Here is a 25,949-nt window from a genome sequence, read left to right as displayed (position 1 = left end):
AATAAACATGGGTGCTGCATAAGATCAGTATCAGCACTGCAAACCTGAAGGGTTCGTGTCTCATTTGAGAAGGTTGGTAAGGGAGGGTCTTTAGCTTCTTTGATAGGAGGATGCCGTATTCAGGTAGTGATAACGATGTCACGTCTAGCCTATGTTTTGCAGGGATCCTAATCTGTGCTTCGCTCATTCTTTGATCTTTTATTGATTGTTACTCCCGGTGCAAAACTGTAAAGGATGTTGTGCCATAAACTGGATCTTGACTGCAGATCTAGCCTGTCATAATCACCCAGAAATACTTACTTTGTTTGAATTTCTCAGCTAAACCAGACTTGTTCTCCATAGCTCACTACAGGTATTTGGGCTATTTTACTTTTTATTTTTAATACTTGTTTGTCTTGCAGAACAGACCAGAAGGGGCAGTTGTTGAAGGGAGCTGTGGAAAAACATGGAATATAATAGTCAATCTTTTTGGGTAATGTTGTACTTTGGAATAGCTATGACAAGCAACAGATCACAATTAAATGGATTTAATATCTTTTCTTAGTATTTCAATGCCAAATTTGTCAAGCACCGCCTTCACTCAAATTGGGTATGACATGTGGGGCAGGGTCTCAAGGACTTGAGTGGTGGAGAGAACGAAGGAAAAAAGCAAGTTAGCACTTGAGATGGGTGATGCAATCAGGAGAGACAAAGAAGGAAGATGACTTTGTGGAAATAAATTAATCTTTAATAAAAAAGCTTTGTTTCTAGAGGGAAACGCATGCTTCGTATAGAGGGGATTTATCCATAGAAACCCTCAGTTGTCTGTAAACCAAACAGTATTTTGAGTCTATGTAAAAAGTAACCTCTTTGTGTTATAAAAGATGTGAAGTAACCCAGGGCTCTGAGCGAAATCAGAACTACAGCATGTTCTCTAATGTTAAGAGACTTACAGAACTTTCCTGCTTTGGGTGCCATAGTTAAGTACGTCACCTAGGAAAATTATTAAAATGAACAGAAATTAAGTATATATATGCAAGTCTTTTTGGACAGTATTCCAACTCCTGTGGCACGCGATATCCTGAGCACTTCAGTGTTCATCTTCAACTGCTTACATTTGCACTAACTAGACTGTAGGGAAAATCGGGTTTTATGATTTATGAAGCACTTCAGCTTTCTTCCCCCACCCCATACCTACGTTTGCTGTTTGCCACTTGGCTCTCAGTTTTAAGAACGTAAAGGAAGCACGGGATGTATATACGGAGCATAGTTTACTATATCCTGCTTCGCTGCCTGTGTGACATTTGCTGATTTGGTTTCCTGTAAAAACTGATACATCAGCTCACTTCTGGTCACAGATAACAGGCAGGAAGGGCTGCCAGGACTCCTAAGAAGAATAGTCTGTATAAATCCTCCACGCAGCACAGAGCTGAAGTGAGTATTTTTATTTTAGGAAGAAAAAGCAAATGGCATGTTTTGATACTGCAGAAGGAAGCTGTTCTCAGAAAATACAGATATTTTAAGTTGTTCGTGATTTCAAACACATTGCTCTCCAGAAAGCTTAGATAAGATGACAATGTCACTATGAAACGAAATAAGAGAGAACAAAGTTGTCGTGGCGTTGCTGTCTTGGTGGCTTGGCGGGCTGCCCACGCTGGGCCTGCCTGAGTGGTTACACACTGAAGTGACAAATGGCACAGTTGCTGCTGTACCTCCAGAAACAGACTGTGAGGATCTCTTGTACTGAGCTGAGTGCTGCAGATAATACCTAACTTCTGGGATTGCTAGCAGAGGTAACCTAATTTGGGTTTAAATGCAGATAGCACAGCCAACTACTAGGCAACGAAAAATCAGTATTTTTTATCTAAGGACTCTCACAGTGCTTGAAATGCCAGAAGTGCTTTGAAATATTAAGAAGTTTCTTCCGCGAAAAGGTGGAGATGGCAAATTATGGAAAAGACGTTGGTCTTGACAAAAAGTGTCCAAAAAAGGGAAAAACCTAGCCTATCTCAAAACTATTCATAACCTATCAGATTCATAACCTATCAGAGTAATTGTTTCCATTTGAATTTTTCTGATTTAACTGCCATTTAATCAGCTTTGAGACTTCACATTTAGGATTAAATAAACATCTAGGTTTCACATTTTTCAAAGTCATTTTGATGCCTAACTCCCACTGAAATGATGCATCAAAATAATCCAGGCACCACTGTGGCTGATCTCTTGCTTCTAGCCAAGGCACCAGGAAAGGCAAATAATTCCAGACCCTGCCTGGTTGGGAGTATTATGCCTTTCCTCTTTGGAGGCACCTTTTACTGGATGGTGTTTCCCATGTGTGGTTAGGGGGTTTTGTTTTGTTTTTCACTTTGACATACATAAGAAATGTCTTGTCCATCTGTGAAAATAATACCTACAAAAGTTGGAGTCCAGGTCACCCATAAACAACCTGTACCTGTATGAAAACAGGAGATGAAGGCTCTCCTGGTGACAGGGCCATTGCCGTTTGGCCAGGGAGGAGGACTATTTCGTAGGAGAGAAAGGGAGAGTGTATGAGGCTCCTCAGCCCTACAGTGCTGTTGACGTCCACATGTGTGAGGGCTGATCCCCACTGCTGGTGCAAAAAAAGAGATAGTAGTCATGAACATGCAGAAAACCGGTAGCTGAGGTTAAATTCCAGGAGCTCTGGATTCTAGACCTGTTTGCACATCATGAGCGCACTGTTTCCCTGGATTCAAAATCTCTTGGCATAGCTCCCAGGAATCTGTACTACTTCCCTTTCAGATTTTACAAAGTCAATATTCATAAATATTCTCAAGGAAATGCCTGTTGAGTCCGTTACACAGTGGTACAAGACATTTCACTTAAATCTCAACATTTAAAAATATTTCTTTTAATGGAAAACAAGTTGGACAAGTAACAGTGAAATTGGCTGTTTTCCTTACGTGCACAACAGGTACAGCCTGGCTCTGAGGCAGTGTGAGATTTTCTGACTCCTCATAATGCTTCCCAGTAGGAGAGAAAAAGGTGATTCAGTCTCTCTGCTTTTTCATACCGGGGCATTTCTGCTGAAAATGCCACCCAGTGAAGAGCTGAAGTGATGGCTTAAGTTAGGATGCTTCTGGCCACAATTTCACTACCGGCTCACTGAGCAGTTTTCAGATGGCAGGTTCTTCGGGGCAGCGTAGTGCTGTTCATGTATTTAACATGTTCCTGCATTTCTTAATAACTTTGGAGCTCTTGCCAAACTTCTCAAAATTCAAGGCATGGCTGTTGAATTTCCCAGAAATGATGATTTACAGACTTAGACTCACCCCTCGTATGTCATCAAAACTCCGTAAGAGGAGGAGAGCAGTTTAAACTTCTGTCTTCTCTTTATCTTTCTCCCACTAAGACCTAGCACAGGAGACATTGCATTGAGAGAAAGTGGTAAGGTGTTTATCTCTTGGAGGAGAGGAAAAAGGGAGAAGGCTTGTTACTGCAAATCCAGCAGCCTCCTGAGGTCCAGGTAAGAATTAAGCTCCAAGGTATCTATCTTTCACACCAGTTCCAGTCTCCTATTTCAGTACGTGCCTTCTCCCAGCAGCTTTCAGCATCATCCCAGCCCCTCCTCACACCCCGGCAGGTCTGCTGCTGCTCTCTCCATCGGAGCTACTCCCACACACCAGGTAGCACCAGCCTCCCTCCCTCTATCCCTGTCTCACAGGTCATCCTCTTTCACGCATACCACAGTCTACAAAATCGTTACACAGCTTTTATTTCATTGGAAATAGGCTGGAGGGCAGAATAGCTTTGAGACTGTCTCAGCCACTTTTTGGCTCATAAATTTCACTGTATTCAGTACTCAATATACACATCACTATATTTGCTTGTCTAGTAAGTCGGGGGAGGTAGTAATTATCTCATTTTAAGAGTAAGGAAGTGAGGGCAGGAACGAAGTGAAACACAGGATCGCTAAGTTAGGTACTTAGGACTGGTTTGCAGAGAACTGCGTGTTCATCAGGTCTGGCAATGTTCCTGGGTGACACTGCAGTGACAGGACATGCTGTGGGGATCTGAAATCCACTGTGGGAGGCATCCATCGCCGTACACGTGCCCAGATCTAATGCACCCTGCTGTGGTCTAATGAGTCATCCCGTCTTGTGAATCCAGCATGACATTCACTTTTCAAACAAACTTGGTGAACTGTGTCTGAATGCATAGACAGTTTTGGACTAATCAAAATGACATTAATTGGTGACTAAACAATGTCAAATAAAAACATCATTATCAATCTCGGTCATTCTCAGGAGAGACAAACCTGGCACGTTTACGAGCAAAACAGAGGGTGAGCTGTAGCGGGGCAGAGGGCCATCTCTCACTTCTGGTGCTGGCCGAAAGGGAAGTCACTGGGAGGGATGCTCAGGCTGTTCTGGCACAGACAGAACCAAGGTGTGGAAATTTTATTCTGTTCTGCAGGAAGTATTACCAAAAGACAAATTCTATTGTTGAAATCAGAAGGAAATGTAACAATGTTCTGCAAAATAAAATTTCTTTTTTTCCCCTACTATATTGAAAACACAGTAATACGTACTTAGTGACTGTTTAGTTTACATAATACTCCATAATATTTCAGTTTACTGAGTTCATTTTCTGATGAAAAAGATTTTTAAATTCTGCAAAAATGGTGAAAAAATTTCATACAGCACAGGCTTAAGGACTTCATTGAATAAGACAGGAGGTATGAACATTAAATCACAGACATAACTGCAATTCTAAGTGCCTTTAGTGAAATTTGGTATAATTTCCTTCCAAAAATCTAATATTCTGCCCATGGATAAAGCCTGTACTGTAAATAACACTTCATAACATAAACTTAAGGTTAGAATATGTTTAAACTTCTGCAACAATAAGCTGACTAATATTAGGGATAGCATCAATTTCTTAAAAAATACGTGCCTTTTTTTGACTCATATTATTGCTTAATTCCATAACTCTGGGAAATTGCACTGAAAACGTTTCCTTTTTTCAAATAAAACTCTCACAAAGTAGTACTTTGCTACTGTAGCCGTCATGAATTAACATTCATGATGACATAAACTTACCGGCATACTGATCATGGATGTAGACTTTTATTTATAATAAAGAACATTGCAATGTTGTTCAACTACTAACCAACAGAACAGTTGCCAAAAGAATGATTTAAAGATTTCTCAGGTATCCTTTTAATACTTGTAGGAATGCCATAGTATTCCTATTCCTGTGAGACAGGATTAAATCTGTGGTTAAGGAGTATGGCCTATGATTTAACCCAAAATTAGATTATTTGAAGTAGCGTTAAAACAAAGAAAGAAACCCCAAATAACCCTCTTCTCTGAAAACAAAGCCAACCCAGACTTTCTACCTGACAGTTACCTATTGATCTCATAACCTGCTCAGAATTTTCTTTTTAAATAGTCTCCTACTGATTTATTTCTTTCCTGAAGGATGGTAGTTCTTGAAGGACCTCTGACAGCTCATGTCTATGGTTATATTTTCAGTTGATAGTGACAATGAAGACTGTTGCTTTGGAATTAAACTGGACTCTTTTTTTGTGCTTGTACCATGATACGGCAAATAGAAAGGATTGACAAACCAGCTCTGTACCGTTTATCCGTTTATCTTTCTCCATCACGTGTCAACTTTTGCCTTTCATTTCTAAAAAGCTATTTCTTGGTAAGAAAATCTCTTAATCCTTTATTAAACACCATTTCGTCTAGGAACTGCCACATTTCTGCTGCATCTCTTCTTTAACCATGGAATTACTAGAACTGAGTGTACAGCTCAAAGGTAATAACTGTTATCAGTATGTTAGGGCCTTACATTCATTTCAAAGTGTCCTCTGCTCAACTCCCACTGAGTTCCAAATTTTGCTGACCTTTGTCTGCAGTAATATCCACATAGTTGGATATTATTATGCACGAAGAAAACTTAGAGAGCACTGATGTACTTGTAAAGTTACGAGGGGGATTAAACATGTGTATTCATTTTGTTAATTGAGAAGTAGTTTTATCAAAAGACTTACAGCACCTAGATAAATGAGAAATGGCAGTCCAGAACTTTATAATTGTCTCTTGCGCAGATAACAGCGCCGTAGGTCCCACTGCTCTGGTTGTGTACAGCTCTTTGCCATGCAGAGCACTGCAATTAAAACAAAATTCACACAGTTATCACCTCGGAGTGCTTTATTATTACAGAATGGGAGAGAAAACTGAATAGACTGTGAAGAGCAACCAATGCTTACTACAGTGGCATTCCCTTCCTGCCTCCTGGCTGGAGGGGATTTCTAGCATGGATTTCATTTGGGAGAGCAATTCTGTTCTGGGAGTGAGCTAAGGTACTTCACCTCCCACATCAGTGGTGAGCGGTTTTCTCCCTGTACAACAGATACCTGCTATAACTTGTAGAATAAGAAGTTAATCTTATTTTCTTTATGCTGGACAACTTAAAGGTAAAAAAGGTAATTAAAGAAGTTTTTTTTTAAAAAGAAAAGCATATAGGGCTTCACAATAAAGGCTTGAGGTGTTGCCTTGAGAAAAACAAAATGTTTATTCAGATTGAGTATTTATTCTATCGCTCTACTTAGCACAATGATGCATGTATCCTGTGCAGGAATGCAGGCTCAAGTTAGGTAAAAGTGAACATCTGAGGTGTTCATGAAAGGGTACGGGAGCCACATTGCTCCTTTCTTTCTCTCCGCTGACAGCAAAGGCAGGTTATGATGATTGCACTGCTGTCTTAGGAGTTGTGTGGGTGGGCTGAACACATTTGGGTATTTAGAAGGTTTTTTTGGTGGGATTTAAAGCAATTACAGAGCAATAAATCTACTTTCTTGTCAGTGCTTTACTTTTTTTTCTCACCAGTGGTCAAAATTTCTTGTTGAGATAATGGTATTGTGAAACCAGTGCTGAACTGGATCCTCTCAACTTATGCACAATTTTATTCACTGTTCCTATTAGCTGTCTCATTTCTTTGTGCTTGCAGAAGTCAACAGGACGAGCTTAAGCCTTAAAAAGCAAGAGATGAGATGAAAAAGTGCTGAAAGTTTTCATAACCCTTCTTTCTACTAGGTCCTGTAGGGAGGAAAGGTGCCTGATTCAGTCTTAGCCACATTTGAAATCAGCTCTGGTGACTGTTGGTTGGCAACCACAGGTTTGTGCTCTTTTAGTTCATACACAACAGTGCTCTAATTTTTCCTCAATTTGATAGTTACATTTAGTTTGCCTGTCATCAAAAATTCTTAAGAGAGAATTCAAGATTTCTGTCCATTTTCTGTGATTTTCCTCTTAGCTTTTAACTCCTTTTAGAGTTAAAAGCTAAGAGGAAACCCTGAAAGATTCTCGTTTAAATAAAGCTAAATTGTCTGACTCCTATATGCTAATTAGAACGTATAGAACATTAACGTTCTTGAAAGAATCCTCATAAATAATGTTTTAGTCTGTGTCTGTTGGAGTTTAACCCCAGCCGGCAGTGAAGCCCCACGCAGCCTGTCACTCACTCCCCTGCAGTGGGATGGTGGAGAGAATCAGGAAGGTAAAAGTGAGAAAAACTTGTGGGCTGAGATAGAGACAGTTAAACAGGTAAAGCAAAAAGCTTCATGCACCAGCAAAGCAAAATAAGGAATTCATTCACTGCTTCCCATTGTCAGGCAGGTGTTTGGCTGCTTCCCAAGTGTCGTGGTTTCAGTTGGGATAGAGCTGACTTTTTTTGCTAGCAGCTGGTGTAGTGCTGTGTTTTGGATGTGGGATGGGAACAGTGTGAGAGCGCACTGGGGTTTTCAGTTGTTGCTAAGCGCTCACGGCCTTTTCTGCTCCTCACACCGCCCCACCAGCGAGTAGACTCGGGGGGGACACAAGAAGCTGGGAGGAGACACAGCTGGGACAGCTGACCCCAACTGGCCAAAGGGATATTCCATGCCATATGACATCACGCTCAGTATATAAACCTGGGGGAAGAAGAAGGAAGGGGGAGGTGTTCAGAATTATGGCATTTGTTTTCCCAAGTGACTGTAATGCGTGATGGAGCCCTGCTTTCCTGGAGATGGCTGGAAGCAGCGAATGAATTCCCTGAATGAATGTGAAGATGTGAACACATTATGATTAAGGTCCTTTTATTCTTATTTTATAAAAAACAGTCCCTACCCCACAATCCAATATCTATTTCTGAAACACGACATAGTAAAATACCATGGAAAAATCAAATGAGAACTGATAAAAGGCACACAACAGGATCTATGTAGGCACAATGGGTGTTCCTCAGCCATGGATCTTCTCTCCTTCGCCACTCAAGACTCCTCTATGATGACAGAAAGAAGAAACCTTCTAGAATTTCTTTACTTGGCTTGAGCATCTGAAAACTTGGGCTGTGTTTACTGTGGCTTTTAACTATGCAAACACACTCCTTTGTAGCTGTAAGCAACTACAAAGGCAAAGGCATGGACATTTCTCTTTAGTTTCATAGTGTGGGTCAAGCATAAACTGAACTTGAAATGTTAGAAATCATTTGAATATACATACGTTCCCAATAATTTATATTTGTAAAGCAATTAAAGTGTATGCAAGGAAAAATTACATTCTTGCTTTGCAGTAAAGGCAGAATGTTGGAATTTTTAATGTTTTTTTTTTAAATTTAAAGCACATATAGAAGATTGCATTAGTTGAATTTAAAGTGAGTATTATACATTATATTAATAGTATCCTCAAAGGACTTTTTCTAGGTAAAGGTTCTCTGGTAACAGATATCAAAACCCTGATTATTCTCCTTCATAAAACATTTTATTATATTTTGTTTTTAGAAATAAGAAACCTCAAAATCAGTTTTTGGATAAATTTTCTGAGTAATCTGATTTGCCTAAAAAGGAAATACTAACTTTGCCAATTCCTTTTTTTCCCCTGCTCAATGTCTTGTTTATATAGCTTCTTAACATAGTACAGGTATTACAAATAATGCACATTTTGTTCTTGAGTATATGTTTATTATATATGACCATGCAGACATTAGAAATGTATAGAAAACTACTGAATGCCACCTGAGATGCAGGTTCCCACATGAAACATCAAAAAATGTCTTGGATGTAAAAGGGAAAGAACGGATAATAATGTAGTTGTTTTGTTTCAGCACAAACGGAACCGCCACGTTATGTTTCAGGTCTGGATATGATTTCATTTAGACTGAACTTTCCATCTTGCTGTTGACTATCAAAGTCAAGGGCCACTGTGACTTCAGGATTTCAGGGTGTTTTGCCAGGAACAGTCACCAGTTGCAAGTACTGGATGTGCCAGAAGTAGAGAGGGTCCGACCTGTTTCAGAGGAATTTAGGCCTTTCTGTTCCAAACGTAAATGGCAGCTGCTTGCTACCCACAGAGAGAGATGAAAACATATGTTTATCTAGGGCATGCATCCTGTCATTAGTTATTTAGCAGATTGGACTTTTGGTAACTATTTGCCTACAATCACTACAGCCTGAGACTTTGCTGAATCCTTTTGTCTCAAAAGAGAGAAAGCTTTCCCTTGGACTATATCAGACCGGAATACACAATTCATGCATTTGTGTGATGAGTGACAAAGAGCAAGCCAGATCCAAACATAACTGCTGAGGAGTATGCTGCAGATGAGACATGGAGGCTACGTGAAAAAGCTCATTGGGACCTGTGCTGCTCTAGACAGGGTTTACACACACACAGACCCACACACCCCCCACACTCAAAATGGCTTTGAAGTGGCAGTATTTCTGGTGTACGCAAAGGACAACAAGAAAAGGGTAGTTCTCAGATCAGGAAGGGAACGAATTCGGTTCCAAGAGAGGCTGAAATACTTGTCTTGGAATCAGCTCTTCTGGTGTTGGAAGGGACCTTTGGAAGCCATACAGTATAACCCCCTCCCCAAAGCAGGGCTAACTTGAAATTTAGATAAGGTTGCTCAGCTCCTAGTCCAGTTCAGTTTTGAGAATCTTCAAGAATGGCCTAACACAGGTCCTTGTATCACTTCAGAGTATAGCTCATTCTTGGTATACTGACCGCCAAATAGGTGTAACTACTCAACTACTTACTGCCGTTTTTCTGCCTATTTGTGTGATACACTTATGCACTTAAGTTATGTGTAGCCCTCTTTACTATTTGAATCATCTGGGTTAGATCTAAAGACTTTTGTGGAAGTTGTACTTAGTTACATTGAGACTGAACTTCACACAGTGTCTCCCTTATACCACAAATTCCCAAACTTTCAGTGCCAGTCTTAAAATAACGGTATTCTGTTGGGGCAAGCAGCATCTGCATCTCCATCTTCTGACTTGTTTCTTCTAGAATTAGATGCTTTCCTGTGCTTCCAGGTGTTGCTAACTGCTAATAAAATAAATATTAAGGTGTCTTCAGAAAATATTTTTTCTTCCATCTCTAAAAACAGCTTTGAATGCCTGAATCTTTTGAAGGTGGTAGTGCTAGAATATGGAGGAATTCTTCATTTCCGAATTGTACTATGATTATTTGTGTTAGGAATAATCTCTTCAGTTCAAGCACTCAGATCTTCGTTCAGCACAAAGGCCATTGCAAATAGTTAGCAAATAATAAATATCTGACATATACTGTCATGTACAATAGATGAAGTTTCCCAGATGAGAGTTCATCAACATAATGATGCAGAACATTGCCGATTATAGCTGAAATACTTCCCACTTCCTGTCCCTGGGCCAGGCTGTTCCTGAACTTTATGTGGATCCACAGATGTCAAGAGAAATTATGAAGCACTTCCTCTTCACTTCCCGCACGTAGTCCACGGGAGGGCACAGCACAGCTGATGTGCCTGGCTGGAATCCCTTCCAATGCTGATGGGAGTTTCATCATGGACTTCAAATGAGCTTGGACTTCATGTCGATTGCTGCTTCTCCTCCAATAATATCAGCAAAGTACTTTCTCACTCTTCCGTGCCTCCCTCCATACTTAATCTCACATTGGTATTTCCCTGGACATGCTCTACTTTTCCATCCAGAACTTCCAGCAAGGAGGTTTTCAAAGTTTTTTTTCCAACAATTACGAGATTTCTGAGTGCATGACAGTACAGGGACAGCTGCTGTACAACATGCTTCACACACATGAAGCAGTCTTGATGTTTTGCAAATGCACGTATGCTGTCTCACAATGCTCGATAAGTCCCGTATGTTACAGACCAGCAGTAAGACTTATGTTTTCAATCCATTTGGGGCCCTTCAGATCATATATTGATAATGGCCTCTAAATAACAACATGCTGCTCCCCACAAAAAATGCATGGAGAGGTCTCCTACCCAGCACTGGAAGAAGCCATAAAAATCTCAAGACAGACTGTGCTCTAAATGCACCTTTTCAGAAAGAGTCATTAATTCCACCTGGGTGCTTCAGCTTGGATAAACCCAGCCGGGAAGCAAGGTTGGCTTCTTCCTTGCGCTCGATTTGTGCGCAAGGTTTGAATCCTGTTAACAGCAGATGTAGCCACCACAGCCCGAAGAATAAATAAATAAATAAATAAATAGGCTTGATTTCAATTATTGGAGCTCAGAAAATGCCTCGTTAAGACTTTTTCTAAGCCCGCGCATCCCCTCCGGCTCTTCCTTCCCCCCCAACTCCGGGCACAGGCTGCGCCCCCCGCCCCGTCCCGTCCCGTCCCCGCTTCCCGGCGGCCGCTGGAGCAACCTGCTCGGCAGCGGGGGAGGAGGGACGCGGGGAAGCAACCCAAATCCTGGTTTCCCCAAAGTAGGTCTCTGCTGCTCCTGCAGTCCCGGAGAAACCCGGTCGTTCCGAGCGGGGGTTTGGTTCCAGACTTGGGTTCACCTCCCACAGAAAGGAGGGGGGGAATGTCCCCCTCCCCCCGGCGCGGGTTTGGCTCGTTTTCTTGGAAAACAAAGGGCTGACCCACATGCAAAGCTGACAGAGTGGCAAAGGGGATAAAAAAACCCAGCAAAACACCACCACCACCACCACCACAAAAAAAACCAAACAACCCAAGCCCAACCACCCAGCCCTCCTCTCAGCTATCACCACGTTATCACCTGCATGTGCCTGGAAGGAGGCTCTTCCCTCCGCTGAGGGGGGAAGAAAAAAAAAAAAAAAAAAAAAAAAGGCTTAGGAAAGCAAAGTTTGAACAGCGAATTCCTGTTATTTCAAAACGCCCCATGTGACAGGATATTTCCTTATCATTTCGAGCCCAGAGCTTTCCCCTGATCCACCAGCCCTTCACAAGTGCGGAGGACCTGCCCGGCGGGAAGCCCTCTCCTCACAGCGGCGATGGCTCCCTCCCCACTCCTGCTTCTCCTCGCACTTCTCCCCCGGGTTTTTCCGCTACTGGGTAAGTGCCCGTAGGGGCTTGCGAGGGATGGGTCGCGGAAAAGAGCGGGGTCGCGGCGGACACCGAGCCCAGCCTGACCTGGGGTTGTAGGGGGAGGGAGCGTCAAGGCAGGTGGAGAAGCCCGCCGCCATTTTAACCCCGTCGGTGCTGCCTGAGGGGAGCTTCCATGCGGCGGGGCGGGCCGAGGGGCCCGCCCTACCTGTCTCTTGCACCCTGAGGTGCCCGGTAGGCGAAGATGCCCGATGAGGCGGCCTTTTGGCACCCATAACACCATGGGCACGCAAACAGGGCTGTCACCGGCCGTGCCTCAGTTTCCCCCCGCTGCCCTGTGGTTTCAGCCCTCGATCGATTTCATGCTGCCACCCAGCTTTCCCTCGGCTGCTGCCTCGCGCCTGGTGTCGGAGCTTTTGCTCCAGTCCTCTGGTCTTCAATGGGCCCAGGGACCTGCTTTTGGCAGGCGTCTTTCGTGGCGGGATGTTAAGGTTGCTGAGGTATTGGCACGGATCAGAGCTGTGAAAACAGGTGAAAGCTGCGTCTCTTGGGGAAACCTGGAGCTCGTACTCTCTCGCTCTGAGAATTACCGTGATTTCTAGTGCACTGCTATTTTTCAGTTGAAGTTTTGTGTCTGCCCTTACCAAAAGCCTCTCAGCATCCTCTGCTCTCCGGTTTGAGGTCTTCTGAAGAGCAACTTCATAACACTGCCTTGTAACCTTTCTTGCTTTGTGTAATTAGCAGCAATGATTGTAGGCTATATCTGGTAAGTGAGAGTCTGCTTGGAGAAGACAGTCATCCTACCTGCTTGCTGCCTCATTGCTCCCCCTTCTCTCACTTCTGGCTTTTGGTGTGCTCTTCTGATGGTCTCCATCAGCGTTTAACCCTGGTAGCACTTCACTGGCTTCATGAGTTGCTTCTTGATTTACACTTGCATAATCTGTGATAGTTTGGAAATGCTGCAGAGTGTGAAGCTACCTTGGCATATGGCAAATCTCTACGGTGGAAGAGATACTTGGCCGGTGAGACTTTACAGTACATGGCACAATTCTGTGGATATAAGCTGGGGCCAGAGATAGGCAAATAGTCACTGTGTGGTGGGTAAAGAAAAATGAAAGCCTGTGAGAAAAGTTGTTTTAGGATCTACTTAGGACAGTTGAAGGAAAAGATGCTAGATTTCCCTGAATGGGTTATAACGGTGAGGTGAGTTGGTTCCTATGCCTGGCACATTCCTATGCATTTTAAAGAACCTCCTTCCCAGAGTAATTTTCAAAATATGGATTAGTCTGTTAGAAACTGGTGTAATTCAAAGTACCAAGACTGTGGTACTCATGATCACGCTGTGGTGGACCTTTAAGGGTACCACCTACAGCTCATCTATAGCAAAGAATGGTACCCTGTTATGAGAGCTCTGTAACAAATGTTGCTGCAGAACAGTGAAACACAGTAACAGTTATATGAGTCATTCTGCTTAGCCCATTTTACAGACACAACTCATCATATTGACGGGAGCGGTATCAAGTGTTTACAGAGAAGAGTTGGCAGGGCATAGAAAGTGTTGCACAAATACTTTGCTTTTTCATATTCTTCTGGACTATCTAATAACTCACATGGGAAGTGTTGTATGGGAGTCCTCTTCGGTGTCCAAGCAGGCAGAACACAGAAAGGAGACAGGAGCAACTCTGAGTGGAAAGAAATCCTGCAACTACAGCCTCAGCCACAGTTGCTCCTGCATCCTGCTGCCTCCTGTGCTGTCCCACTGTTTTGGTGCCAACTTACTTTCAATGCCTGCTTTTCTGCGTTAGCTCTTTAGCTGCTTACCTGTGTATAATTCCCTGTCAGAGCCTTGTGTGCACTGGGGCCCTTGTATAAGCAGCCGTGTTGTGTTTACAGTCTGCTAACTCTTTGTAGAGGTGCAGTCAGGAAAGCAGAGGACCAAAGATATTCCCCCCGCCCCCCCCCCCCCCCCCCCACTGGCCAGACCTCTTTGTTCAGCTTTCTAACCTTGTTTCTGACACCAAAACTCTGCACCCTTTCAGGCTTGGGTGCAGCAATCCAGGCTTTCAACTTTGGTGTAGCTTTTTCACGTGCATAGCATCCTCTCTGTTACACCATAAGTGGCATAAAATAAGGCATGTTATTTTAGGCAACAAATGCAATTTTAGTAGCTTGAAAGATCAGGCAGTGTTTTCCACACATGTGAAAATGCCTGACATCTCTTTTACCTAGAAACTTTAAATAAGATTTCAGGAAAGGAGAGTTGCAAGCATTGCATATATCAGTTTACAAGAACATTGTGCTAAATGCTAGTAGAAAAGAAGAATAAAAAAAGTTATCACCACCAGTGATAATTATACATTTCCTTGTATTGTCTGTGAGTAAAACAGATTGGCAAAGGGCAACAATTTCTGTCTCCAGTGCTCATCAGTTTTACACTACTTCCCAGTGAGTTGGAAGCCAAAGGACAGGAGAAGGAAACAACCATGGATGAGATAAGTCTAGGTCAGCTGTTTCTCTGAGAGAGAGGTTATTTGTTCCCAGTTTGTTCTTCTGCAGAAAAATATGATCCTTTCCACATTGGAGCCTCAGTACAGAAGGGAAAGTTTTCTGTGATTAACCTGTTTTCCCCTTAAATATTTCTCCATTATAGAATTTGTTTAATTTGGTAATCATACATGAATATAAATAATGTTTTAATTACCTTAAATTCCCAGAGTCACATAAATTAATATTTCTCTTTCCTAACTTCTAGCCTGGTTAAAATAGTTTTAAGACCTTGTGCATGCTATTACATTATGCGATCCAATATCAGAGAGAACTATTAAGTTACTGTGCTAAAATGTGTCTTGGGGAATCAGAGAGGACAAATTCTCAGTCTTTGGGCAAGACCAGCTCAGAAATGTTGCACTCCATAGTACATACAAGCGTAAGAGACGCTAAAAACTTTTCTAGTGGTTACAATTTTGAAATAAAACTTGAATACATGAAAATGCATGCTGTGAAGCGCTGTTTACTAAGAGGGAGAAATAACTTTGGGAGCTATGAAGAGCCTTGTAGATTTTCATAAGTCATTAAGAGACATACCTGATGATGGCAAATCCCACTGTTGCCAGTATTTCATTCATAATGGAGAAATGTAAGAAAGGAGAAAGGAATCACTGATTACTGCACTTGAGTGAAAAATGAATATGCCGTTCCAGCCCTACAAGTAGCTTGTGTATGAAGCTTAAAAAAAAATCCTTCCCCTCAGTTCAGACTTTAAGGATTTTAGTGGAGCTTATGGGAACAGAACTCCCCACTGTGGGGAAGCAGAGCCTGAAGAACTTAATGGCTGTTGTCATCTCCTCACACCTGGGAGCCAGGATCAAGGAGCCAGTGCTGCTGGTGTGCTCAGTGTCAACATCTGCAGTGTATGGTGTGCACGCTCCGTTGTTTCAATAACTCCTGTGGCTGCAGCTTGGAATAATACCATGAGTGTGTTTTTCCTCTTCACTTTAAGCCATGCTGTAAAGCTACAGGAGACACTAGATCCGCATCTCAGCTGCTTTGCACTTTTGAGCGTAGATGCTTTCACTGATGCAAAATAGTTGAAATGTCCTCACATCTGAACTGCTTGCATTCTACAGTCACTTTAACAGGTGTAGGCCACAGAAGTACCGCACCTTCTTTTGCTGATCAGATGAGATTTTAACCCCAAGAGTAGTTTCCAGATTCATATTTCATTTAGGCAGTAGGTAAGATTACTTCAAACCAAATGATTCCAGTGTTTTTTGTCTTACAGATACTAGCATCTTCTTAATATATAATGAAGAACACAAGCGCTGTGTACTGGCTCAAAGTTCTAATTCAGTGACTACTGCTCCTTGCGTTCAAGAAAATGAGTCACAAAAATTCAGGTGGGTCTCAGATCACCAGCTTATGAGCGTAGCATTCAAATTGTGCTTGGGAGTGCCTTCGAAGAAAGACTGGGTTCCGATCACTCTGTATCCTTGTGACAAGGCTAGTGAACTTCAGCGATGGGAATGCAGAAATGAGACCCTCTTTGCAATCCAAGGGGAAGATTTGTTTTTCAACTATGGAAACAGACAGGAAAGGAATATTATGCTGTACAAGGGATCTGGTTTATGGAGTAGGTGGAAAGTCTACGGAACCACAGACGATCTGTGTTCTCGAGGCTACGAAGGTAAAGTTCTGTGAATTAATTTCTGTATTTCAAACTCATTTCTATGCGTATCTAATTAAAATACTTAGAAGTGTAGGAGAATTTCCTTCATCTTGTTAATGATCAGTGATTGTGACTTCTGGTGAAATCAGCGATACTTGATTGTGAGCTTTGTTTTTTGAGGGGTTCATTTTGCTTTTTTGTCAAAGTTGTCAACATTCTGATAGATAATTAACCTTGCATAGTGGTGATTCATTTGGAGAAGGAAAAAAAAGTCTATGGTTATTCAGAACACATGTATAACTATCACACAACAGTCAATGATAGTTTTTACTATTTACAAGTGTACGGAAAGACATAGTGTGAGTGTATAGCCTGTTGATTATGTTGTTTGTTTTTTTTTTTTTTTCTTGGGGAGCAAATATGAATTATGCTGTAAGAATTTAGCTAACTCTTGATATCTTCAGCTCCAGCATATTGAAGATGCCTTCCTAGGTTTTCAAAGCGAGTTTCAGAGTTGGCGCTGAAGTGTTAGACAAAGAAATAAGATAATTTAAATAGTTAAATTTGAAAAGGTTGTGTATGATACATACATACATATATACTTATATGTATGGTAAGTATCTGGGAATATGTTTGGCTTCCCATTTAGTATAGTTTGATAAAAGAAATGGGCACAGAGGGAGGTAAGGATGCATTTTCTAGGGTTTACGCAATGGCTGATTACGGTATTAGTCCTTGGTCTGGAGCCAGAATAAAAGTACCCTAGCAAAGAAAATTATGTGAAAGGAGACGGGGGAAGATGGAGTGATGGCCTCCCATTCCTTCCTCCTTTGTTTTCTAGCAGATCTGTGAGACAGTGGCCTTGGTATGTCATCTCTCCAACAGTCCCTGTCAAGTAGTGTTCCTCTTTATGTTCTCTCAATGCATGTATGTTATATGTGCACACAAAGAAAGCTGCTTTAGTTACTTTGATAAGTTTCATTAAGTCAGGTTTCTGATGGAAAAAAAATATCTTTAGATGCCAATGGAGATTTTATTTGGGCATAATATATTGGAGTCACTCTGTGGTATATATCTTTCAATTTTACATGTGCGTGCTCTTCACTGTCTAAAATGGTCAGCAATTGAGTGGGTTATTGACAGAAGAACCAGCAGTTGTTTGTGCTTAAAAAGAAAATGGCATGTTATGTGGATCCAAATCCACAGTAGTGTGGATTTTACGCTTTTGATTGTTATGCATGTAAAATTTAGCACAGGAATGTACTTGTCTTTGTTCAGCCCGTTCTGGTCAGTGGTCTCCTTAAACAATAAAAATTTGTCTCGTTGTGGACATGGATATCAGCTTAGACCTAGAGAGTAAAATTATCAATGTCCCATTTCTAGTACAGCTTGTATACTAAGCTAGCAAGCTCTGCTTGCTGTAATGTGCTATAATATGATGATAAAGCCGAACTGATATATATGCTATACTTATTACTGCTTATACATTTTTAAATTGTCGTGTCTCCTTAGATACCTACACAGTAAAAGGAAATGCCAATGGAGCACCTTGTGTATTCCCTTTTAAGTTTGGTGATAAATGGTATGCTGACTGCACTGATGCTGGCAGATCAGATGGCTGGTTCTGGTGTGGAACCACTTCAAACTTTGATGTTGACAAGATGTATGGATTTTGCCCATTGAAATGTAAGTTTTGTATGTTCAAGATTCTGCTGTGCTGTTATCCAGCTGCCTGGAAATATTGGTGTCCTTATCATGTGCTTTACTGTTTAAAATACAGTTTGAAATGTTGCATTTTTCTGTCTCCATGCATCCTGCTATCCTTTTAGAAATTACTTAAATATGCAAATATAGGGCTCAGCATAAAAAAAAATTGACCACCTACATCCGGGTGAAAGTGTGTTAATCATATGCTGGAATCTGTAATTACACCATTTACTTAAATAGAAAGTTAATTAGATGTAAAGGTGCTAAATTAGTATATGCAAAATGCCGTGTAGAAGTTTATGCAGCAGATCTAGAAGCTAGAATACAGCTTAATTGAAAATTAAGACTACTTTGTAGAATGAGTTGCCTTTTAAACATGAAAGTGCTTACATGCACTTTTTACTAAATCCCAGCATTTCCCAAATCTGCGTGCTACATAGTATTTAAAACCAATGAGAAGTATTTATATTCTAAATTCCCTGGTTTGAGTATAGTTAGTTTCAATTGTAGTATTATGAATATACAGAACTTTATTTAGAAATGTTGATATTACTTTCAGCAAATTGGAGTATTATGCCTGTATGTATTTGAATTCTTTTAAATTTGAATAAAATTTCCCTGAACTTCTGTAAAATATGTACTAAGCATTTTGTCCGCAATCAGCTGCTTTTTCTGTCATGCTGAGAGAGGTAGCACTTCTCCCTCCCTTCTTCTTTATTATTGTGTTTTGCTGTAAAGCTCCATCTGACCGCCGTCAGAGCTAAGGAGAAAAATACGTCTTTTCTTTGATGTGAAGAAAACAGTGTGGGTTGATCTTAACTGGTTTGATGATGGAGTATCAGTGTCCTTGCCTGATTGCCATGAATGTTACAGTCATTATTTTAGGCAAATAAAAATTGCATTTTTTTTTCCTATGCCAGTATTATTTTCAAGATATTAAAAACATGCTGGGAATATAAATCCCATTAATACAGCACATGCAAGATCAACTTAAGAATGCTACATGTCTAGTGTTCTTTGAGTAAAGCAAATAGGAGGCATCATTAAAATTTTGTTTAATTCTTTGGCATAATTCAAGGAAATCCATTCAGATGGCTGTGATTGTTTTTGGAAAAAGCTGCTTTATGCTGATTGCCTGGATGTTTCCTTCCTGATTCTTCAGTATTACCTATAAAATATTCAAGTTTGGGTCATATATTTTAATGAGAGGCGGGCTGTGGTAGTCATCCCTATGAAAGAGGAATGCACTGCATGAGAGATTGATAAGTTAATAAATTTCAACAGCACCTTTAACACAGAACATTTAAGTCTTTGTATGTTGCGATTTATTTAACAAGATTAAAGTGTTTGTTGCTTCATAAACTGTCTGGGGTAGCAAAGGTGCCAATACGAAAATATGTGATACAAACTATTACAACTAATATTACAAGCTAATTTGGTTCTTCAAAAAGATATGCTGATACAGTGATAGTGGAAACTTAAATTCCACAGGAAGAAGCTGGGAAGTATTGCTACATCAGACGATTTTTAGTAGCCTAGGAATACTTGTTCTTTACAGGTTACACTGTGTCTTTTTGTGCTGTATGTTGCACTGCAATGTAAAAGTAGGCTTTGGGAAAGAAAACAAGACCATCAGGAGAGTAAGTCATGAGGTGTGCCTGTAGCTGTATTCCAGTGGGCAAAAGTCCATTGAGGCCCCTTTCTTGACAGATGAAAGGGCTAGAATTTCTGTGAGGAATTTAGAAAGCCTTATAAATGATACATAAAACTTGCAACTGATTAGGAAGGAAATAAATACTGCAGAGAATGAGGAAATATTTAAATAGTCTTGGACTGGTATGTTAATCATTGGGCAAATCTACATCCTTGTATTTATTCACAAATACTGAATTTATTTTCTATGACAGGCTTTTCCCCCGTGCTGCTGTTTCAAGATGTTTTGAAAGGTTTTTCATTGTGGTTTTCAGGGTGGTTGAAAATGTTTGGTAAATTGGTGAACTAAATTGTGTGAGGTGATTTGTGTTGGTTCTTCTGATTTATCTGGAACTTGTAACCTGACTCTGGACCTCACGAATTTATCTATGGAAAAAAAAGAGAGGAGCATTTTAGCAAATGACATCTAAGGTGAAGATAAGCATGTGAAGGAAGTTTAGTGTACTTTAGACTGTTTTACTATTGACAGCATTATAACTTCATATACTATATTATAAATTCCCATTAAACTGTAGTGTATTTATTATGATATTCCTTCCCTACTCTATGCTCAGAAAGGAAGCAATGGCAGTTATTTTATAGACTGTCTAACAAGATTTATATCCAGTTTTTGTTTGCCATGATTCTATTCATGTAGTTTCCAAGGATATTGGACTGAGATTACAGCTTGTTCTGGATAGATAACTAAACAAACAAGAACACTTTTATTGTTACTGCTAGTCAAAGGCCATATGTCAGCTTGCAATTTTGAAATTAAAATCTCTCAGGACAAATACCATATTTTGATATGGTAATCAAGTTGGCATTTTAAAAATTGTAAATGTAATAAATATTTGCATTGTTCAGGACTTTATGACTTTCCTATAAGTTTGAACTTGTCTGTCAACGACTATGTTTGAAATTCAATGCATTTTTGATCTGCTTTTCTTTTATTTTCTTTAAAGACTGAGAATGTTCAAAGACACGAATGAAATCTATATTGTACTTTTGCGATTTTGATAGTAATTGTAGTGGAAATAGATTTCACTAATCTCAGTGTATACAAAAATGCATGCTGAATTTATCTGTGTAGGGATAAAGTTCAGCTTTTTCATTCTTTTTTTCTAGTTACGTACTAAGTCACTATGCTCTAGTGACAGAGATTGTAGGTTTTGTTTTTCTTTGTTTTTTTTGGGTTTTTTTTTTGTGTGTGTATGGTTGAACTCGATGATCTCAAAGGTCCTTTCCAACCATGAAGATTCTATGATTCTAAGGACAGGCTGGTTTAACATTAATTTAGTTTAGATGCTAAAATATAGCATTCCAGAAAAGTGATGAATCTTCTGGTTTCTCTGTGGATACTAAGTTTTAAACGATAGCATATAGATTTTACAAGATCCTGCTCCCTGCTCTGTGAAGGCATTTGACCTCATCAAACTCAAATATCAAATTAATTCAGAAATTAACTTTATTTTTATGAAAGACCAAAGTTCTACAGAAGAGCACCATGTGCAAGTCAGCTATAATTTATAAGACTGGAGGAGTGAGGTGGAAGGTTGGATAAATGCCTGAGACTTTTTTACTTCTTCCTCTGTAATAATTGTACAGGACTTATAAAACCCCTTCTATCAAGTCAGAACCAGTTTTCTTTATTGAAATATAGATTTTAATATTTCTGCAATCTCTGTTTTATCCCAGGCTCGTGCTTGTGCACAGGAATTTATGGTCTTGTAGAACACAGTGTAACAAAGAAATTTTGCCTTCTGATAGTCATGAAATATTTTGGACAGAAGTTGGTTTGTGGATAATAATAATGGGATGAGAGTTCCCATTTTTAGTCACATGCCAATATTACAGTAGGTCATATTTGATTTTTGTTTTCTAAGGCTAATCTGAAAAGAAGCACTTCAAGAAGCACTTCATATTATCTATAGTTTATCAAATTTAATACAGGAAAAAGTGGAACTGGTTACTGACCTGCTGACATTTAACATGTATCATGGTTTGTCTTGAGTTTTGTTTATTGTACTGTTTTCCTTTTATTTGCACATGTAGATCTTCCGATCTCTATCAATTTGGAAAAGAAAAAGACCTCTTTCTTTCATTTTTTTCACAGCTTGAAAGTTGAGAAACTCTGACACAGGCTGCAGGAATTTCAGTCGTTTTCCCACTGTCAGCAGACATACAGTGATCTCTGCTATATTCTGCTTTTGTCATGCAACTTTAATCTCTTTATGGAGTGTTATTTAGATCAGTGTTGGGGCCTCCTGTAGGTTCCATTTTTGGCAGAGCAAGATTGCACTGTTGTCTGTTGCTGGTTGTGGGGATCCAACTGAGATGAGCCAGGAAAGGCTGCAGCGGTGTAAGGAGTGTGGTACCTTCTGGGGCTGCTTCTAATGTTGGGCTCTGCTGGATGAGTTTTTCACTGGTTTGGCATTGCCTAAAAGTGCCAAGTTCAGATATTCAAGGAGATGACAGTCAGGTCACATGGCAGAGAAGAAAGTGTGGTGGTATGTCAGATACATGCTTAAGACAAATGGCAAATTGCAGGAAAGTGTGAGATGGATGCTGATAATGTAAATATTGCCTTCACGGCTTGTGTCTGATTACCTCTCTCACAGTAAGAAAATCCATAGCCACTTTACGCAGTACCCAAAATTAGTAAAAAAATTGGGGTTTCTTATCTCAGAAAAGTGGTCAGCTTGATATATACCTTAGCTAGCATGGGTCTGGAAGTTTTTAGTCTTTTTCTCCACAGTGACAAATCAATTGTTTTAGCATGACTTCAGCTGCTCATCTACTGCCTTAAACAGCAGCTTTGTTACGCTAGAGAAAACAGGGGCGTTGTTTCATTACCAATGTACTGTCCAACGTGGCTGTCATAGTTTAGCTCTACCCTGGGTTTACTAACACACTAGGGAGCCTCAGGTCTCCTTTTAAACCAGTTGTATACAGCAGTGTTTAGGCTTTGTGTATTTTTATTACACACTTTATTCTGTATTTTTTCTGGCTTCATCTTCATGATCAGTTACGACATTTCCTTTTCTCCCTGCAGTTAATGGTATTGATGTGTTGTGGAATACAAATCCTTTAACAAACGTCCAGTATCAGATAAACTCCGACGCAGCTCTGAAATGGCACCAGGCAAGAAAAAGCTGTCAACAACAGAAGGCAGAGTTATTAAGCATCACAGAGTTGCACGAACAAACATACCTGACAGGTAGGGTAATATTATCCATCAGGTTTTTTTAAAAGTGCATTATTGTAACAGTGACATCTATAGAGCATGTTGCATCTTGAAAATGGATATTTGTTCAATTCTGGTAGTTGGTAGATTTAAATTGTTATCTTGAACAATTCAGCTGGAAAAATCAGACAGATAATGATTATTTTATCCTGATTTAATATTGCCAGAAACTTACAGCAACAAAAAATACAGCAATTAGATAATGCAAACAATAAAGAATGAACGTTGGAATGCAGGAAAATGCAATATAGTTTGTAAACCAAAGATGCAGATACAAAGATTGCATCCTTTTTGTGTTCTACTTGTTGCATATACTAGTCAGCATTTTTTGCCTATATCTTTAAAGCTGTCATATCATCAGTGTGTGCTAAAATATGAAACGAAAGAAAAAGAACTAATAAACAAAAGGACTTACAAATAGCTTGTTTTATTTTCAATCTTCTTCAGTGTTTTTTGAAGTAATTTCCAAACTTCTCCTCTGAGAAAATTCAGTCTTGAATTAGTGATGAATACATTTGCATTCTACAATGACACAATCTCCTCTTTATTACCTTCTTAGACTGTGTGCACACATAAAGCAGTCCACTGATTAATCTATTAAATAGATTAGAAAATATGCTAAATATGTTCCATCAGTTGGAAGATAAACTTTTCTATGCCATAAGCTGTATGTTGTTCTGTGTAAGTTCATAGAATCAGAGAATGATTTGGATTGGAAGGGACATCTTGCACTATATCAGGTGGTTCAAAGCCCCATCTAACTTGGCCTTAAACACTTCTAATCAGGGGTATCCACAGCTTCTCTGGGCAACCTGTTCCAGTGTCTCACCAAGTTAATCATAAAAACTTCTCATTATGTCCAATGTAAATCTACCCTCTTTCATTTTAAAACCGTTCCCCTTTGTTCTGTCGCTATAGGCCCTGGTAAAAAGTCTCTCTCTGTCTTTCTTATAAGCCCCGGTTATATGTTGAAAGGCTATGATAAGGTCTCCCTGGAGCCTTCTCTTCTCCAGGCTGAACAATTCTCTCAACTATTCTTCTCAGGAGGGGTGTTCCAACCCTCTGATCATTTTCATGACCCTCCTCTGGACCCACTGTAACAGGTCCATGTCTGTCTTGTACTGGGGGGACCTGAGAACTGGATGCTGTACTCCAGGTGGAGCCTCATAAGAGGACTGGAGGGGAGAATCACCTCGCTCGACCTGCTGGCCACGCTTCTTTTGATGCAGCCCAGGATATGGTTGGCTTTCATGGGCTGGGAGCGCACATTGCTGGCTCATACTCAGTTTTTCATCCACCAGTACCCACAAGCCTTTCTCAGCAGGGCTGCTCTCAATCCACTCAGACGTGAGTCCATGTTGATATTGGGGACCTTGCACTTGGTCTTGTTGGACTTCATGAGGTTCTCATGGGTCCTACTCCTCAAGCCTGTCAAGGTCCCTCTGGATGGCATCCCTTTCCTCAGGCCTGTCAACTGCACCACTCAGCTTGATGTCATCTGCAAACTTGCTGAGGGTGCACTTGATCCCACTGTCCATCTCACTGACGACATTTCATAGTATTGGTCCCAACACAAACCCTAGAGGGACACCACTTGTTTCTAGTTGGACATTGAGCCATTAAGTGTAATTTGGATGCAGCCGTCCAGCCAATTCCTTATCCATCTAATAGTGCATCCATCAAATCCATATTTCTCCAATTTAGAGGAATGATAAATGCATTTTTAATACTATGAACAGTCTGTTCTGTCTAAACTTCTGTTTTCAATTTAAGGATTTGTTCAAAACATGGGTCTTTTTTTTTTTTACTAAGTATGATGAAATTATCATTGAAATTAATGCTCAAGGGAGCAACCTGGCACTGACATATAGAAGTGAATTATTAGTAGGTGTGTTTTAATTGCAAACTACTAGATATTGCTCCCAAATGTATGTGGATATCAGTTTTTCATTCTACAGCTCTCCTGGCAGAACCAGGATTACCTATCATGCCCAGTTCTTGATTGTCTTAAACACAACTTGTTTGTGTAGAAGTACTGGAACACATTAATGTGTTGGTGCTAAATCAGGCTCCTGTATGACATTCCAGTCCTTTCCAGTGCTTAAATACCCCTCCTTTTAACATTGCCATGCCTCAAATGCTACCCATAATGATGGTGTCAAAGACAACTGAAATATATAGAGCAAAATTACATGCTGGCATGATGCCATCGGTAGAAGCATAAATAAATATGTATAGTGCAATGATTTTCTGTGAGGTATGCAGAAATACATTTAATTCAAAAAAATTAGCAGTCATCCAGCTGGGCTTCCAAGTCTTATACGAAAGGCAGAGATGGACAATTGATTAATAATGACTATAAATAATGCTAGAGAATTCAGCAGGACCATACATAAGCCTGATATTTCTAGGTGCTTTTCAGAACTGGAGGATTAATTTGGAACTGGTTTTAGAAGCCTGACGTATCATTGGCTAAAGAAGTGTAATCAGATGAGCTGAAAAATGTACAAGATGTGCTGTCAAAAAGATGATGTTTGGAATGACCACATTTTAATGTCGTTTGTTAAAATGCAGACAGTTTTTTTACTTTACGGCATTTTGTAAATTTGAAACTTACATTTGTTAATTTTATTGGAAAATAAACTATACAACAGGAAACTATTCACGTTTCATTTTAGAAAACTGATTTTTTGGTTTTGTCATCTTTTGTGCAACTTCATCAATTCAATATTTTATAATTCTGGAAAAAAGTGATTTGTTTCATATTTAAGATCATCGGCTTATAAAGAGCATGCAGAAGTGTCATTTTGTTTTCTATTGTAGTAAAATTCTCCGCACC

The 25,949-nt window shown here is 40.1% G+C and overlaps 1 protein-coding gene across 2 annotated transcripts in view; it reads left to right on the top strand.

Moving 5' to 3' along the window:
• The first annotated feature begins 12,110 nt into the window (after positions 1-12,110).
• Positions 12,111-25,949, top strand: part of LOC141738714 (macrophage mannose receptor 1-like) — a 60,570-nt gene continuing 46,731 nt past the window's right edge. Inside the window, exons 1-4 of one of the 2 annotated variants that reach the window (XM_074574535.1) lie at positions 12,111-12,308; positions 16,081-16,482; positions 17,977-18,150; positions 22,919-23,083. In XM_074574535.1, coding sequence (XP_074430636.1) covers positions 12,248-12,308; positions 16,081-16,482; positions 17,977-18,150; positions 22,919-23,083 — 802 coding nt within the window. In that variant the 5' untranslated portion in view covers positions 12,111-12,247. The remainder of the gene's footprint in view (positions 12,309-16,080; positions 16,483-17,976; positions 18,151-22,918; positions 23,084-25,949) is intronic. The other variant, XM_074574536.1, reaches the window with a different exon arrangement.

The sequence above is a fragment of the Larus michahellis genome, chromosome 2, assembly GCF_964199755.1.
Source record: "Larus michahellis chromosome 2, bLarMic1.1, whole genome shotgun sequence".
Lineage (NCBI taxonomy): Eukaryota > Metazoa > Chordata > Aves > Charadriiformes > Laridae > Larus > Larus michahellis.
Note: the sequence above shows the minus strand (reverse complement) of the source record. Positions and strands in the feature narration are given on the sequence as shown.